Here is a 16,698-nt window from a genome sequence, read left to right on the forward strand (position 1 = left end):
AACAAATTCATTGCAAGTCCTAGACAAGTTATTCTGATTTTATACCATATAAAAGGAACATTATTTTTAGTGGCATTTTCTTTAAATTATGGTGGATTGGAAAGACGGGATTCATGCAGCATGAAACATGATATTTCTGAATCTAGTAAAACCAAAACATTAACCAGTCAACATTTCTTAACGCATCACATGAAATCATTTTGAATTATTGGCTATCAAAACATGGAAATCGAGAAACTCAATTTCTGGCTTACAAAAAAAAAATAAATGTTCCTTGGAACATTTGTTATTATATTTCATGCACCATCAAAACAGTTTCGAGTACGCCGTAACTCATTTACGTAATAAAAAATAGTGAGACGTATTATGAAGCTATGAATTTAAATTAGTGTAAACTATCTTATATTCGTTCAAGATCATGAGCGGCAAGAAATTCCCTCAATTTTTTCGATGCAACATGTTTAATTTGAATTCGAGTACCACTATCAGTGGTATATCAAAAATTGATCAATATGCATTTAAATTTCATTATCACTTTCTCATTCTTCCAATTCATCTGGTTCCTTGCACTGCGTTTTCAGCAGTTCTTTTACTCCAGGTGAAACAGCCCCAGTGGTACTCGTTTTAGCAAAAATTTCTAGGTGATTTTTACCTTTCCATATCAAAGAACATTTGAATTCAGGATCATTTTTTATCAAAAACTTCGCAATTTTATCTAGGCAATCGTGAACTTTTGATAGCACCACATAGGGCAGAGGCTTGATTAGTTTAGAAATGTCCGACAGAGCATTCATAGCTGGTTTTCCAAAATCGCCATTTCCTTTGAACCAGCCAACGATCTCCTACATAAATTCTAAATTATGGATATAGAAATGTATTCTTTATTTAGACGCTGTTCAAATTAGTGTAGAGATGTGATTTTAAATTATTTTCACAGCCTTTTTAGCTAGATAATTAATATGCAAACCTGATCTGCAGCGGTGAAAAACATTTGTGCCCAGGTAAAGAATGGAAATCCAGCACCTTGTGGATAGGTTGTTAGAAGTTGCAACGCGATATTTCGTGGCACTTCACCATATTCCATGTATGAAATTGCATTATTTTCATTAAATCTCTTCTTTTTTGGTTCCAATTCGCCTTCTTTTTCCAGATGATTGTCACTACAAATCAATGATTTAATTATTAAATGGATTATGCATTTAGTAAATCAATTTCAGATTTTAAGGAATACATTATTTGACTCATTTCATTGATAATATAATTTAAAAATGTGATATCGCTTTTAAGATAGATTTTGCGAATTAAGTACAATTTTGAAAACTTTCACATCTAGTTTGAAAAATAGAGATTTGTTGATAAATGTGAGTAGTGCTCACTGATTAGTAATACGGACAAAGATGACTCGAACCCTGATAATAGTCAAAAACTTTTTATTAAAATATACTAGCTCTCGAAATTAGTTATTTTCAAATTATGTCTTTAAATTCTTTACAGAAAAAGTTGCAAAAATTTCAATTTCTTTGTGAAATGAATCACTGATTTCTCATTTGCAGTCCGCTACGAGATATAAGAGGAACAGCTGTTCGTTGTGTATAGGATCGGGGCAAGTTACAACTGTTTGTAGTTTAATCTATTGTCGACAATTCAAAAATATTTTGATAAGAAAAAAGGTATTTTCATTAGCGAAATTATCGATCTCATTTTTCAGCTTACGCTGCAAAAGCATATATCATGCTGCCAACAAACAGAGCTTCATAATTTTAACTTCAAAAGACGATTAAAGATTTTTAGGAAATTCTTGAGATTTAATGATCACTGAAATTAGATGGAAGAACGAAAGAAATACTTCAAAGATGCGAACTAATGCCAGTTAAAGATAAACTAAAAGCGACTGTACTAAGAAAGAAACTTGAAAAGTCTCATTTGTTATCCATCCATTCGCAGATCACATCCAACCTTTCCAATGACTGCAGCAATGAGATATAAAATTATATCCAGTCCAGAAAAACGTTAAAATCATTACTTTTGCATTTCCACACTAGCATAATCAGCGCAGTCAACTTCGAATCGCACCAGTAGTTTGAACTTGCCAAAATGATAAGAAACAAGCTGGAAAAATGGACCAGTAGTGAATTTTGACCTCGCCTTCGTCATTTTTCGTTTCAATGCTTGATCAAATGTTACATGACCAATTTCCATGAGATCTGACGCTTCCATTCTAAGGAATACAGCCATTAGAGTACCTCTAATACATACCTCCACAAAACTTTTAATTAAAAAAATTTTTTTAAGCTTCTGAAGAAGGAAGTAGCATCTGCTTTTAGCTTTTTTTACCAGCAACTGATTTTATATCACAAATTATTGTTGGAAATAGAAAAAAAAAAAAACATGACAAATCGGATGAAGATATGGACGATGTCCTCATGTTTATTTTATATATATTATTAATCTTATCTATAAAATAACTCTCAATCGTTTATCTTCTTATCGAGATAAAATTATCGAGATAAGAAGATAAACGATTGAGAGTTACTAGTAAAAACACTCAATCAAAGGCATTTTATCAAAATAGGCAAGTACTAAATAACGAATTTACAGAAATTGGACCGAAAAAAAAATAAAGTTCAAACTTGTTATGTTGTTTTAGAAGTGACTTTTTTAAGGCATATAATTACCTCGTCAATAAAACGGTTTTCCCTATCCGCTCTACATCAATTCGAAACAATCCGTCACCAGCTTCCTGTGCAAATGCAAATAGTTTTTGCAAATTTACAGCATCGGTGATAAAATTGTATTCGTTGAAATTAATTGGTTTTTCTGCCTTTGATGTCATGTGATGTGCAGTTAATATTGCTGTGTCTAACGAACCTGTTGGAATCTGAAAGATCTCTGATATTAAGATGGTTAAACTGAGTGCGTGCATCATCAAATAATTACTGATATAGTATTATCGGCACTTTCAGTTGAATATGAATTCAACTTTGACCTAAATTTCTTTCATCCTAGATGCCTTCCTGTGCACCTGATGTCAATAACGATAAAACTGGTTTCAAGCTAAAAAATATTTATTTGAACTGCCGAGAAGATACTAATGAAAAATGGAAAAAGTGACTTATAAAAATGAAAAAAAAAACTGAAGTTTTTTAGTTATTGAAAAAAAAGAAGAAAAAAAAACTTTTAAGTGATTGACGTCGTATATAACTACACCGTGATCTTGTTGTAGTTTGCCACCAGCCCAGAAGAAAGATTCTAGAGGCATGCCGGGCATCTAAATAAAAATGAACGAAATTTTATTGGTACTGAGTGATTCATTAGCGGCCTAATTAGATGATGAAATGTAGCATCATTCAAAATAAAATCTGAATTTCTACAAAGATTAAGGAATTTGTGACAAATTCCTATATTTGAAAGATTTGATAAACAAGTCTTTTTATTGTAGCAAGAACTTTTAAACTTATTGCATTTATAATTTGTAAAAAATATGATTTGCTTTAGAAAGAAAAGAAAAATGTGGAGAAGAAATGAAAGTTGTTTCATGAACAGCACGCATGATAAATTTCTAATTGAGTAACAGTGTACTTATATCTTTAAAACGGATTTATTTATTATGAGAAATGATTAAAACTTACAACGATGGTAGGTGTTTCGTCATTCAAATACCATTGATATGAGCCGATTCTTTCGACAAATTTCGTGGATGTCGGTCCGCCCTTTCCAGATAAATTAACAAGCGGTAAAAGACCATATGGCTCCTCTTCCAAACCGTCGAATAACCAAAACCCTTCAGCTGACATCACTTAAAAGGCTTAGGGTTTATTCTCTCGATTTTTGAACGTTGTATCTCACAAGCTAAAATTTTGTCCTTTTTGAATCAATTGAAAAACATTTTATCCAAGGTTCTAATGAATTAGTTTTTGTTTAAAACCAACTTGAAAGTAGACGAAAGTAAGTTAGAACTAAAACTTAAATGGCATTATTTATCCGCACTGTAGATGTACTACATCGTACCTTCTTATTAAATCTCATTTCTCTTTCTTTTCCCCACTTACAGCCAATATCGCACATCTTTTTCTCATTCCAATAGTTTTCTCTCCAAATATCACATCGAAAACTTTCACATTTCCAAACAAGAAAGTACATGACGAATAAGCAGGGCTAACAACTCACAACACTTGATCTAATTTCTAACTTTCCTCATGTTTGAGGAATGTGGAAATTTGGAAATTCTTAAAATGAATGAAAACTTATAACCTCCACCCAAAACTCAAATTCGTGTAAAAATTAAAAATTAGGTTTTTTTTTTCTTCTATTTCTATGCAACATATCAAGAACTCAAAACTTGATTTGAGTTTTTAAATCACTATATATGGTATTCGAAATTCAACTGCTTTAGGATAATCAGTCCCAACCAAAACCACATGATATTTAGGGTATGGTGTAAAAACAGGCAAAAGGTTGAATGTTACAATAATCGATAGCTACCGGAAGCAGTAGTCTTAGGAATAATGCTGTAGCTGATCAAATGTTTACAGCTACGCAGTGACGCCTCCTGCTGACTCCAACTGCGCCTTCTCTCCACTGCTCCTCCACCAGTAAGCAGCTCATCTCGCAGCTGATGGTAGTCAGGATGGTGATGACGATAACGCGTCTACTAATGCTCCTGCTCTAGCCTTTGATGACTGCTATCATATTAATATTTCTAAGTAGCAAATTTATCGACATGAGTATGTTGCATTTGACTAGTTCGGGGGATTTGATGCATTCGTTTACCAGACAAACCAACGATGAGAAGTTCAACTTTGACTTAAACCTGAGTTAGAGTGATGAGAATCGCTTTAACCGCTACTTGCAGAGATGTATTGCATAGTTCTCTTTTAAATCTTACAAGTCTGTGCTAATTACTGACAAGTAGTGCTGTAATAAGTTCACATTTTTCTCCTCACTTTAAAACTTCCTAAAATCAAGCAAATAATCATTGAATGGTATGATTCCCTAGTCAGACATACAAATATTCAGTTGATATCACTTATGGCACGTCATCGAGCATAGTATCAGTTTCCAAACGAAGCTTCATCATAGCTGCTGGCTTCACAAAAGATTGCGTTTTGATTTTGGGAAAAACTTCCAAATTGGAAGACAAAAAGTAACCACTGAAGATAATTTTTTGATTCATTAGAAAAGACAAAAAGTGACATGGATGCAGCGTTGACGCAATAATCAAAATAATACATTACGACATACCGCTATGTATCTCATCCATGTATTTTTAACAATTTCTGAAATCTTACATTTACTGAGTGATCAAGAAGTGAATACATTTTTCGTCTTTCATTTTAGTTGAGCAAGATCACTCCAGTTTCGCAAACTTTCGAATCAAAACAATTCTCCACTCCTATCAATACTGTGATCCTTTTCCATAGAATTTATTTAAGGACCTACTGTAAAATATCATCGAATACTCGACATATTATGCTGAAAAGTGGCTTAATCAGAACGGCTTACTGCGATGTTAATGTAAAATTTTGATTTCCACATGATTTTGGCTTTATCCAATTAATGTCAAACCATCAATGATTACTAACCCAGTTATAAATGGAATGCTCAGTATGTATGATATCATTTTAAATAAAATAAAGACGCTATTTTCAATGATTTGAATATCTACTATAATATGAAATAAGTAGATAATATGCCAGTAAAAGCATAAATTATGGTAACAAACTAGGATTGTCGAAGAATCCCATCTCCATAAGAATCACTTTGTAAAAACAATGATTTATAATTTCTGGAGTTGATTTTTCATTTAATTTATAGTTCCTGAAAATGTTTCAAACTTCTATTTCGACAGTAAGAATTTGAGAGAACTCATTTTTTTTAAAGATTTTCAGGCACTTCTGTGTAGTTTACAAAGATAACTGCACAAATAATTCAAAGTTATACAATTTAGTTCTTTCTGATAAATATTTTCTTCAAAATTGTATTTTAGTGGGTCTTGTTTCAAAAAAATTTTGACTTTTAAATTGCTTTTCGAATTCCTTAGAAAAAAGATGGGTCGTCTTTAACCATCAATGAAATAGTAAGCATAAATTATGGTAACAAACTCAGGTATAAACTCAGATTATACAGTTCAATAGGTAAGTGGTGGGAGCAATGAAATCCGTGTCAAATGCAGTTTCTGTTAAAAGAAAGAATTAACTGCGGATAAATTCAAAATTTACGCATAAACTATGTATAATTATTCTGATGGAAAACAAATGTCATAAGTTTACAAAACTGATATATATGCTATGCCGTCATATTTGAATATAGTAATGTGATGTCGAATTTCTTTCCAATTTTCGAATTTGAGCCTACTTTCACCGACCACTGTTCCATGAAAATTTCAAAAAAGTTGTATGAACATAGTGCTGTAATCATATTAAAAATAATTATATTTTGTTTCCACAAATTTTGATCGTTGTGGTTAACTCACCCCACTGACTTTCATAATGTTATTTACGCAAAACATGATGTAAGGTAGATATTTCAGTTAGTTTAGGAATATATTTCGAAACTGCATTATAAAGCTAACACAGTTGGAATATTTGTAGATGTGCTGAGAATGCGGATAGTAATGAAAGCTGATGGTGAAGTGAAATCTGGAAAAACAGCGCCACTTGTAGTTCCATTTGCTGCTCTACGATCTCCAAAATCATCGAGCTGCATATTGTGGAGTAAGCTTCTGATGAGTCATCTTTCTAGTTTTATTTATTGCAAAAAATCCCTCCACTTATTCTATCTATTATTTTTAATAAGGATACAAAATGATCAAAAAAGAATTACTTGGAAATGTTGCAAACTTGCTAAACTTTTGCATTTTTGAAAAGGGAAACAATTACACTCAAGAATAAATTAACGTAATGAAGGATGTGTTGGATGCCAGCTAAATATTTGGGCAACAATTGAATAAAACTGATTCGGAGGATTGGATGATTTAAAAAACTGATCTAATTGACAATAGTATGGTTATAAAATCTACATTGATGTTAGACAATGATCCAAACAAAGGAGAGGAGGTGCTTGCATGGGCACCAGTTGCTAATAAAGAGCTTATTAGATAACCGCATGATTATGATAGCTAACAAAGAACAATGTAGATATCCTCATGATTGTAAGGATTGCTAACAAAGAACGATGTAAATTGTTTCAATATGTAGAAGCATAAATTTGGAAACAAAGAGTCCGAAGTATAAGCATTATTTGCGGAAATTACGTAGATATCTTTACTACAATTAACGTAAATGAAGCAGATGACAGTCATAATCAATTTGTCCCCTGTGAAGTGTTAAGTGCAAAGTGATTCGTAAGCATCACCTTAATGTTATCATTCTCATCACTACCGATTCATTTGTTCATTTGATAAACAAAGGGAAAAAGTGAAAGGACTCACAGAATAATCGCATGATGAGAGAGTGCCCCTTCTTTCTCTGTACAACTATATGTTATCAACCATCGATCGTTTGATGCTCGGTATAGGGACTCTCAGTAATGGAGGTGCTGCGTGTCTAAGCTTTGACCAGGGCCTTGTCCAAGACCCGGCGAACAATTTTTGGCTGCCTTCCCAGGAGGGAGGGCAAGTTTTGTTTGTGATTGAGAGTAACATCTGACGTTGGTGGTGTGGTGTGGTATGGATTAATTTGGAGGATGATACTTGTTAAGGGTGAACCAGGAGGTAGGGTGCATCACAGCTGGGTGTTGTTGAAGGAAGGGTCTTCGTAACATTTCTGCACTGCTTGATTTAGCTTACTTCTTTTCAAGACATAGAAGCAGAACAAAGTTAGCAAGCATGCAATATTATCAAGAGTAATTATCCGCAGTTTGATTAAAATAAAGAATGAAGTACTACAGGAAATGTTCTACCCAAAGCCGAATTTATCTAAAAATGTCAGTGGCCCTGTCGCACACAGAAGCCTCTAACAAATTCTAAAAATCTCGAAATAACAAAATACTCTGGTAACATCTGCTAATCTACTGCTTGTACAAAAATGAAAAGTTTTTGACCCACCAATTTCAAAGATTTAATCAAAGATAGGTAGTGTTCGAAATTAATAGTATGTACTACAAAATATTGTGTAAAAAAAAATATTGTGTCACTTATTGACCTATACGAAAAATTTTAATCAAAACACTCAAGGTATTTTATTTGCTATTGCTTGACCTTTGTTTACAAAAATGCCCTCTTTGCATTTCATTTTTGTGATGAGGAAATACTTTGAAAATGAATAATCTTTCTGCACTTGGCTGACGTTCTTCTATCTTGAGTGCCGTGGATTCATGAACACGCGTCTTTTTTCGAGTCTTACTAATGCTCCTTGCTTTATTCGATTTCCTGTCCCCATCGTCTCCTAAATAATTCTTTTTATTTCCATTTTCCATTAAGTAAAAAATATTTCAAGCACTGAGTCAGTAGTGTTTCAGATAATCTGTTTGCAAACTTGTGTGTTAAAGTCTATTTTTGAAATGAATATACTGTCAACATTAACAATATGCTACTTAATTTTATCTTGTCTGTAAGTGAATAGAAGTGAAATAAAAGAAAAGAAATATTTCATTTATTGAGCTAACAAAAATCAAATAATATATAATGATTTGAAAATTTTTCGGAGTGATTCATCAAATTCCATTATAGCACACGAATTAGCGAGAGGTGAAACTCTCTAATAATGATTAATGTCACAGCCATGTTATCAGATGCATTTTCCAGTAAGAGTGATATGACTTGTTAGAAAACATATCTGAAGAAATGCTGAAATCGTGCATTTAATAAAATAAATTGAAAACAGCTTTCTATGATTACGTTACTTTCCACATCTCATCGTCTATGTCAATTTGTAACGTTTTGTATGCTTATAAAACTAGGTCAGTACAGCACATAAGGGTATCATTGATCATCGAACACTTCATATAGTTGCACTTTTCTAGGCTCATATTTAACTAAGTTTATGATTTCCGTAATTTGATGATAGTATTTCCTTCAGAATTACGGATAAGAAGGGATACCGAAGAATTAACAGTTTTTTTCGATTTCTCGTATCCGAAATGATTTTTAAGCAATATTACAAAATTGCCGGAATGTGATCTATGTTTGTTTATCTAACATGCTATTTAACAGGATCAACTAGCTGGCCTATTAAATTGCTCGGAGAATGATGAAGATGGGAATTTTGCACAATGAGTTTAGACGGCGATGCGACACTTTGTTTGGTTTCTTGCCAGTGTTGTTTAGATTTCGGATTTGTTTGTCATCAAATGAGTTGTCCGGCAAGGCTAGGGTTTTTGTGTAACGGAATGCATGAGATAAGAGGGTGACTTGGCTGATTTCTGTAGAAGTGGAGGAAAGTTAACTGGGATAAATTGTCTATAACAGACGTTACTATATATGGAAAATATTCAGATGTGGTGGGGATAGAGTGGGATATTTTCATCCATCCCATTACTTGTCATAGTTTTTAGTGGTGATGACAAGTAATGCTGACTTGTCAACAATAGATAAGATGGCTCAAGATGCTTACAATTTGAGCGAAGCGTACCGTTTCAAGGAACAAGCGAATGTTCGATACAGCGAGAAAGATTATGCGTTAGTTGTTTGTTTTTCACATTTTCATTCTGGTGATCCAGTTCTAACTGCAGAACTATTTCAGTAAATCTTTTATGTTGTATCGTTTTGTCGCTAGTGTTTCAGTCTTTTTTTATAAAAAAAATGCTTGGTTTGACCTTTTGCTTTTTTATAAAAATTCTTTAGATTGTTATTTGAAGCCAAACATTTGTAAATTCAGTCCCTCCACGTTATGATGCGTTTGTTTCCATATGCATATGCTCTAACTTTTTATTAATATCCATCTCTAATTTGAGATTTTCAGTAAACATAATGTGGTATTGTTAAACATTCGTAAGTTTCACTCAGTTGCCTCTAATATCCATATGAAAGAAGGCAAAATTTCTGACATTTTTCCAAGGTGTGATTTCAGTGCAGCGATCTACTTATACCATCAGTGCTTACTTCGTGCTCGAGCGATCCAGCAACTTTCACAGTTTGGATTGCAGAGTTGGTATCGACTGTTTGTTTCACCTTTTTTATGGATTACATCAACCTTAATGTTTTCTGAGAAAATAGGGAGGCTGTTGAAGTTCAGTGGATCACTATTTTAAAGGGCTGAGAACTCTTTGTTCTTCCTAAAACTTGCTTTCTTAGCTCCCAAAAATTGTTTAATGATTATAAAGCTGGATGAAATTGTAATTGCATTTATGCTACATTCAGTATTGTTATTTTATTGATTTGTTTAAAATAATCGCTCTTTTTAGGCTTGGCTCGCATGGAGCGAAGTGTAGATGAGTCGGTAACTGATCAGGAAGAAAGTGCAAGCGCGGAAGGAAGCAGTAAAGTTGTTGATATGAAGCATATTGCTGGTGAATCGGCAGTAAGTTCTGTCTATGTTCAGCAATCACAGTAATTTAAAGTAAAATTAACACAGAACTCTCTCTTATCTCATTTTTATAAGGAAAATTATATGAAGTTTATGAAAAATTATATGAAGTTTATGTAAAAAAAATTATATGTAGTTTATCTTAGAATTTTCAGCATTTAATAACATTAGAAGATCTGAAATTTCAAAAATTCGTTTAATTCGTCTAAAATTGGTTGAAAGGTGATAATAATTCTTCTTTGCCAAAATATATGTGTTTTTCATTCATTAACTGATGTTACTTTTCGCTATTTTAATACTGTGAATTAAAAAAAGGTGAAGGATGTCGAAAAATTTGGCGAAAGGCGCAAAAGAATCAGTTCAACAAGTCGCGGTGAAGAAATGAAAACAGAAGCAACTGTTATCGCATTGAAGTGTTACGCTAATTTAGCAGCATGCATTTTGAAGGGACAGAATCGTACTGAATCCGATTTTCTTCGTGCTGTAGAATATTGCGATAAGGTGAATCATGAATGGTGGCGTTAATGTGTACATATACTAATTAGTATTCAGTGTAACCTTTTGACCGAAACAATTTGAGCAATAATTTAAAGTTGAGAACAGAGTTACAGTAAATTCTTATTCCTATGTTTCATACGAACCTGATCTTTTCTTAGGTCTTATCAGTGCAACCTTCGAATGAAAAAGCCTTATACCGTAAGGGATTGGCGCTTTCAAAAGTAAACATGTACGAAAAAGCAATCGCAGTATTGCAAAAATGCAGTTGCAGTAGTATGTTTTTGTATTTATTTGCTTTTTGAATGGTGTTCATGTGTTATACATGGCTTTTTTGCATCGGTATAGTAGAAATAACTCTTTTACTTCACGTTCTCATATAATTATGGCTTTTATTCATTTCCTAACAAAATTTTTTAGAATTCCGGGTTAGAAAATTAAGAGTTTTTTTACTTTAAATGAAACTAGTAGGTGATTATTGACTGAAAAGTAATAACATCCATGAAATCTCGTATCAAATAAAAAACAAGTTTTAATCCTATAATTTTAAGATCGTGAAGCACAAATAATAATTGATGAATGTCAACAATTATTAGAAGAGGAACGACAACGGCGAGATGATCAAATTCGACGTAATTTCTCACGTGCATTTGGAGCTAGAGTAAATGGACATTATTTGTTACAGGTTAGATTTCCTTAATTGATATCTTTGAAACTTCTTATTGTGAATTTCTTGCAATTATTCTTAATAAATCTGTGTTTAAGTGTTATTGTACATTGCAGTTTGAAGAAAAATATGACTTCAAGTTTGTTTAGAATCCTTAGCTTCTGGTAAAAAATTGCATTAAAATCGACTAATATTAGCTTTGCAGTATTATGTCATTTGTTATTTCATTACAGTGCGGCGGAATCATTTTGCACATTTTTTACAATATGTTCAACTTAAAACAAGACCTAGTTGAACGCAGCGCAGTAATTTGATTTCGTACTTCATCACTGCAGGAATATAATGATGGCGTTGTGAATCAGATAATAACAATGAATGGAAGTGCCAATACAAATTCAGGTGGTGAGCATCGCTTGAATCTTCAGTAGCAAAATTAAGCTTTGTATTCAGTTTTGCAGCATTTGAATTATCTATTTTGGATTTTCAAGATGAACTAGTGTTGAGTAAAAATTTCCAGTGACATTGTGCATATATTTATTCGCTGTCTGTATCATGAGTAACTGAGCAAATATGTTTGCTGTTGTTCCATTTTTATTATATGAGAATTTTACATGTTTATAAATAATTTTATGTATGTTGGTTATATGTTTGGAAATTTTTTTAGAATAAAATCCGTGATTGAACGATTATATTCTATATTATCAGTTTTGAAGGTTATTTCCTTTCATCCTTAATTTTTCATGGTTTTATTTATAAATATTCTGAAAAAGATTTCAGTAATCTGCCAATCACGCTGTTATATATTAAATCTGTATTATTTGGGGATTTAGCAAGTGTAGTGTTTGTTGTCATATCTTAAAAATCATTTAACTTTACAATTCTAGTTTAACTTCTACCATTTAACTATTAATTTAACGCTCATGGTTCTTTATGCGATTGAATAAAGTTATAAAACGAAAATGCCAAGTGAAAAATCTCCTTTGTTATTTAAAATTTTTCTAAATATTCGTCCACAAAAAAAAAAATTCCATGTCTTATGGAAGTTGGATAATTTTCATTAGTTTGAATTTAATGTCATGTGTGGTTGCTTGAAGGTGCTGTTGTTGATAGTTTGTATTGATAGCGTTTGCCCCATGGAGTGATTCTGCTGGGAACTTGTTTTATGCTTTTATGAATTTTTAGGATGCTGTTCAATAATGGAACATTTCATGAAGGTATGGAAGTAACAGCTTTTGTTAAATGCATTATTGTTTACTACCAGGACTTATAAGTTACTGAAGTGGCTTAAAGTTTTCGTTATAGTGCAATCAAAAATAGGTGTTGCGATTTTTTTTTTTTCTAATTAAGGGAAGTTTTTAGTAGCTATGTAGGAATAAATGGAATCAGTTTCTGAAATTTTAAGCAAAAATTTAAGCAGTTTCTGAAATTTGAATGAACTATAATTCTTTTGTTTGCGTCTTAGATATTATTGTGGCTTCCTTCATGTTTACATGCTTCGCGTATTAAAAGACCTCAGCGGTTGTGAAGATTCATTATTAAATGAAGTTGGTGTAGCGAGTGCAGGATGGTAAAACGCAAGAAGTCCAAAGGGGTAAGTTTGGAATTTCTTGGATGCTGAGGCTGGAAAATTCAGTAGGTTTGGAATTTCTGCACTAATGTATTGTGTTTCTTGTCAGGAATCAGTATCTCTTGATGGTTATGAATTCAACATAGCAAAGTTACTTTTCAAATTTTCAAAATTTTTGACGCCACAGATTGGAAGCGTCGTCACTTTTCGTGTCGGAGGTGTCCAAGATGCAGTTGTCATCGTTTTACCAACCAACAGAAACTGTACAATAAGCTAATTAGAGTTTTAATTACTCAATATTTTAAAGTAAAAGAAATCGGATAAGTAATGTGACAGTAAATTAAAAAGACAGGAAATAGCTCAGAGAAAAGGAAATGAGAGATAATTTCGAAAACAAGTAGAAGGATTTAGATTTAAAAAGAAATGCTCCAATTAACAGACATAAAATAAGACCAGGAAAAAAAAATGTGAAGCACTAAAAGAAACTTAATCTTACCTACTTAATGCCATTTTTATTTTGCTCCTCCTTGAATTTCAATATCTGGATATTTCGTCCAAAGATACCCAAATAGGTAAAATCAGCCTAACCTCGATTTTGTCGAAACTGCATCACTGCTTCGAGTCTATTTGAGCTGTCTTGTTTATAACTGGATTGGCTTTGTTTAGTGTAAAATAACAACTGATAGCATTATGTAATGCTATGTCTATTAACTTAGCTAAACTTGAAAAAACGAACAGGAACAGAAATCATTGTAGAAGAAAAGCAAAAGAGAGAGCACAGTGGAGGAACTAGTGACGATGGCCACGGTAGAAGATGATGAAGGAGTGGTTATACCGACAAGACCGAAGAAAAAATCAGGCTCTGATCAAGCACTGGAAAAATTTGCGCTTGCTACTGTTGCTAAAAGTACTATTTGTCCGGTAAAAGTAATGAATGGCAATTAAGAAATAATACTCATTTTTTCAATCTCCTTTATTCTAACAAAATAGAAATCTTAAGTTTTAGACAAATGCACCATCCCTAATGATTCGTGATATCGCAGAATAACGAGTTAATTAAATGATGTGGTTATAGTCCAGCATAAGGTGGAGGTTTTAAAATCTCATTCATGATGCACTTAACTTTTGAAATGTCATGCGATGCTAAGGACCTCTATTTCGTGATATAGAGCAACAGAAAAACTTTTCAATTACCAAAATTGGAAGTTTCTTATTTCCTCTTGTCACTTGATTAAAGGACAGCAAGAAAACTGAAGGAGTAATACTTGATAGGCTCACACTTATTCTGCTATGTAATTGATAAATTTATTAAAAGCTTTCATAGTTTTTGTCGAAAAGGGGTTCTGTTTCTTCAAGAAATAGACGGTTTGCGAGCAGAGTTTGCAACATTGAAAACATTTGTGCCGACAGCAACTTCACAAGCAGCATTTGATCGGAATAAGGATTGCAACCGATACAACAATATTATTTGCTATGATCACACAAGAGTTGTACTAAAGTAATTTGATTACCATTTACGTTAATAATTCGTGCTTTTCTGCATTTAATATATATCTCGCAAACGCAAACAGCAAGTGCATAAGAAAGGAGTATACCTTAAATTAATTACTGGAGAACATGTCTTTCCACAGATTCAATGTGCCTCCAGATAGGGATTATATTCATGCTAATTATGTTCGGACATCACTCTGCAATCTTCCCAACAATTTTATTTGTACACAGGTGTGAACAGCTTTCTTATGAACTATTTTTATCATGTTAGCTGAACTTTCCTGTTATAGAAATGATCCTAAATATACATAATAATATATCATATTAGCGTGTCTGACATTGATTATATGATTTATGCATAATGTCGTTGCACCTTGCCACCATGAAGCTAGAAGTATTAAAGGGCCCAATGGATTCGACAGTGAATGATTTTTGGCGGTTGGTGTGGCAAGAGAAACCAAAAACTATCGTTATGTTGTGTAAAGTGATAGAATGCGGTAAGCAAAAATGCTCCCAATATTTTCCATTGAATCAGGGTGAAACAAAGCAATACGGAAAGATTATTGTAAAAAACGTCCGGAAAACTTCATCACCTTCAGAAAAGGTTTAATGATTTCAATTTCTACCTTATTTTCTGGAATTTATTAAAATTCGTAAAGCAGAACTATTTTCTACTGGACCATTTTTATTGTGAAGTTATCAAAAAACTTGTTACATCTTTATTAAAATTCAAATAAACATTCAAGATTTTTGTTCTGGAAATATTATTGGAGAAATCCTCAGGTTTTTGAAGCAATTCAAATGAACATCAACGTGAAGGGAAATCCAGCAATTGTATTAACCCTATTTAAATGGTTAGACTGGCCAGGTAAGTGAACAATTTAATTTATTTGAATTTTATATAAAATTTCGTTCTTTGCAACTTTGCATGCAGCTAGCATTTCCGGAACCCTGTTTTTTCTGCTAATTTGAAAATAATTTTTACAAAAAAAGCGTTACGGAAACAAACTGTCACACTATAATTCCTGATCTTTTAACTATTCTGAATCCTTAAAGTGCTGAATTTATGAAATATGAATAGTCTCGACGAATTTTTTGGAATCACTTTTTATAAACAGCAATTTGTCTTCCGATGTTTCTACAAGGAAAAGAGTAATTTCAGACTTTGGAGTGCCAACATCTGGAATGGGAATGTTGCGAATCCTGCGACAAATTCGAGATCAACCTCGAAGCACAGCAATTATTCATTGTTCGGCAGGTGTCGGAAGATCGGGGACAATCATTGCATGCGAGATCTGCTTGAAGATCCTTCTTGAAGGGAAGGATCTCAATGTAAGATTTATTATTTCATTTTTTGAAAGTAATATCACAATAAAAATGGTGTGATATGATTTTGTTTAAGTTGTTTATTTGTTCGTTACAGTTTTAACATATGAACACAACTAGCTGGTACCATATAAACAGAAGGGTAATGTATACGTATTTGCATAGGCATATGAATGCATGTTTTCACCTTTGTTGTCATATTTTTCAGGTATCAGTATTCCAGAGGATAGAATGATCTGTTACAACTCCTAGCGCACTTTCTAATCTTTATTTCAGGTGCTGGATGTCATAAAAGAAATACGAACACAGCGAGCTGGTGCTGTGCAAACAGAAGGCCAATATGTATATTTGCATAGGACACTGTGCGAGTATATAAATGCTAAAAAAATTGCGAAAGAAAAGATCGCGGAATTCTTTACGTCCTATTTGGCTTATGCAAGCAGTTGTAAAGGAGAATAATTCTTTCAATGTTATTATTGATAAGGATGCTTAATGAATGATGATGATGCAATAATAACAGCAACATTTCTTGAACATACTTGAAACATCCCAAAATTCCACAGTCTCAATAAAAAATCCATTTATCAATTGTCTGACTATTGTGCTTCAAATAATTTTGCAAAACACGAAATAAAAATTGGAATAATAAAACTTTGCATTATTTCATTATTCACATAAATATGTAAACA

General features: G+C 32.6%; 3 protein-coding genes and 1 non-coding gene across 4 annotated transcripts; 3 read left to right on the plus strand and 1 right to left on the minus strand.

Moving 5' to 3' along the window:
- Nucleotides 1–539: 539 nt before the first annotated feature.
- Nucleotides 540–3,794, minus strand: Bm2468 (Uncharacterized protein; the record flags this gene model as incomplete). Its single annotated transcript, XM_043078804.1, has 6 exons — nt 540–842; nt 968–1,160; nt 2,024–2,218; nt 2,676–2,878; nt 3,176–3,268; nt 3,630–3,794. The coding sequence occupies 6 exons, from the start codon at nt 3,792–3,794 to the stop codon at nt 540–542; spliced, it is 1,152 nt and encodes a 383-aa protein (XP_042934738.1).
- A 3,743-nt stretch (nt 3,795–7,537) lies between these two features.
- Nucleotides 7,538–7,616, plus strand: Bm10111. Its single transcript, XR_006227883.1, has one exon. It is a non-coding gene; the product is annotated as an Unclassified non-coding RNA Bm10111 (non-coding RNA).
- Nucleotides 7,617–9,497: 1,881 nt separating this feature from the next.
- On the plus strand, nt 9,498–12,053 carry Bm10109 (Uncharacterized protein; the record flags this gene model as incomplete). Its single annotated transcript, XM_001900290.1, has 7 exons — nt 9,498–9,616; nt 10,008–10,084; nt 10,342–10,457; nt 10,779–10,964; nt 11,120–11,234; nt 11,510–11,643; nt 11,961–12,053. The coding sequence occupies 7 exons, from the start codon at nt 9,498–9,500 to the stop codon at nt 12,051–12,053; spliced, it is 840 nt and encodes a 279-aa protein (XP_001900325.1).
- Nucleotides 12,054–13,189: 1,136 nt separating this feature from the next.
- Bm4172 (Uncharacterized protein) lies at nt 13,190–16,468 on the plus strand (the record flags this gene model as incomplete). Its single annotated transcript, XM_001900288.2, has 8 exons — nt 13,190–13,216; nt 13,949–14,099; nt 14,549–14,690; nt 14,824–14,914; nt 15,087–15,287; nt 15,467–15,551; nt 15,846–16,015; nt 16,286–16,468. The coding sequence occupies 8 exons, from the start codon at nt 13,190–13,192 to the stop codon at nt 16,466–16,468; spliced, it is 1,050 nt and encodes a 349-aa protein (XP_001900323.2).
- Nucleotides 16,469–16,698: the final 230 nt, after the last annotated feature.

The sequence above is a fragment of the Brugia malayi genome (assembly GCF_000002995.4).
Source record: "Brugia malayi strain FR3 genome assembly, contig: Bm_v4_Chr2_contig_001, whole genome shotgun sequence".
Lineage (NCBI taxonomy): Eukaryota > Metazoa > Nematoda > Chromadorea > Rhabditida > Onchocercidae > Brugia > Brugia malayi.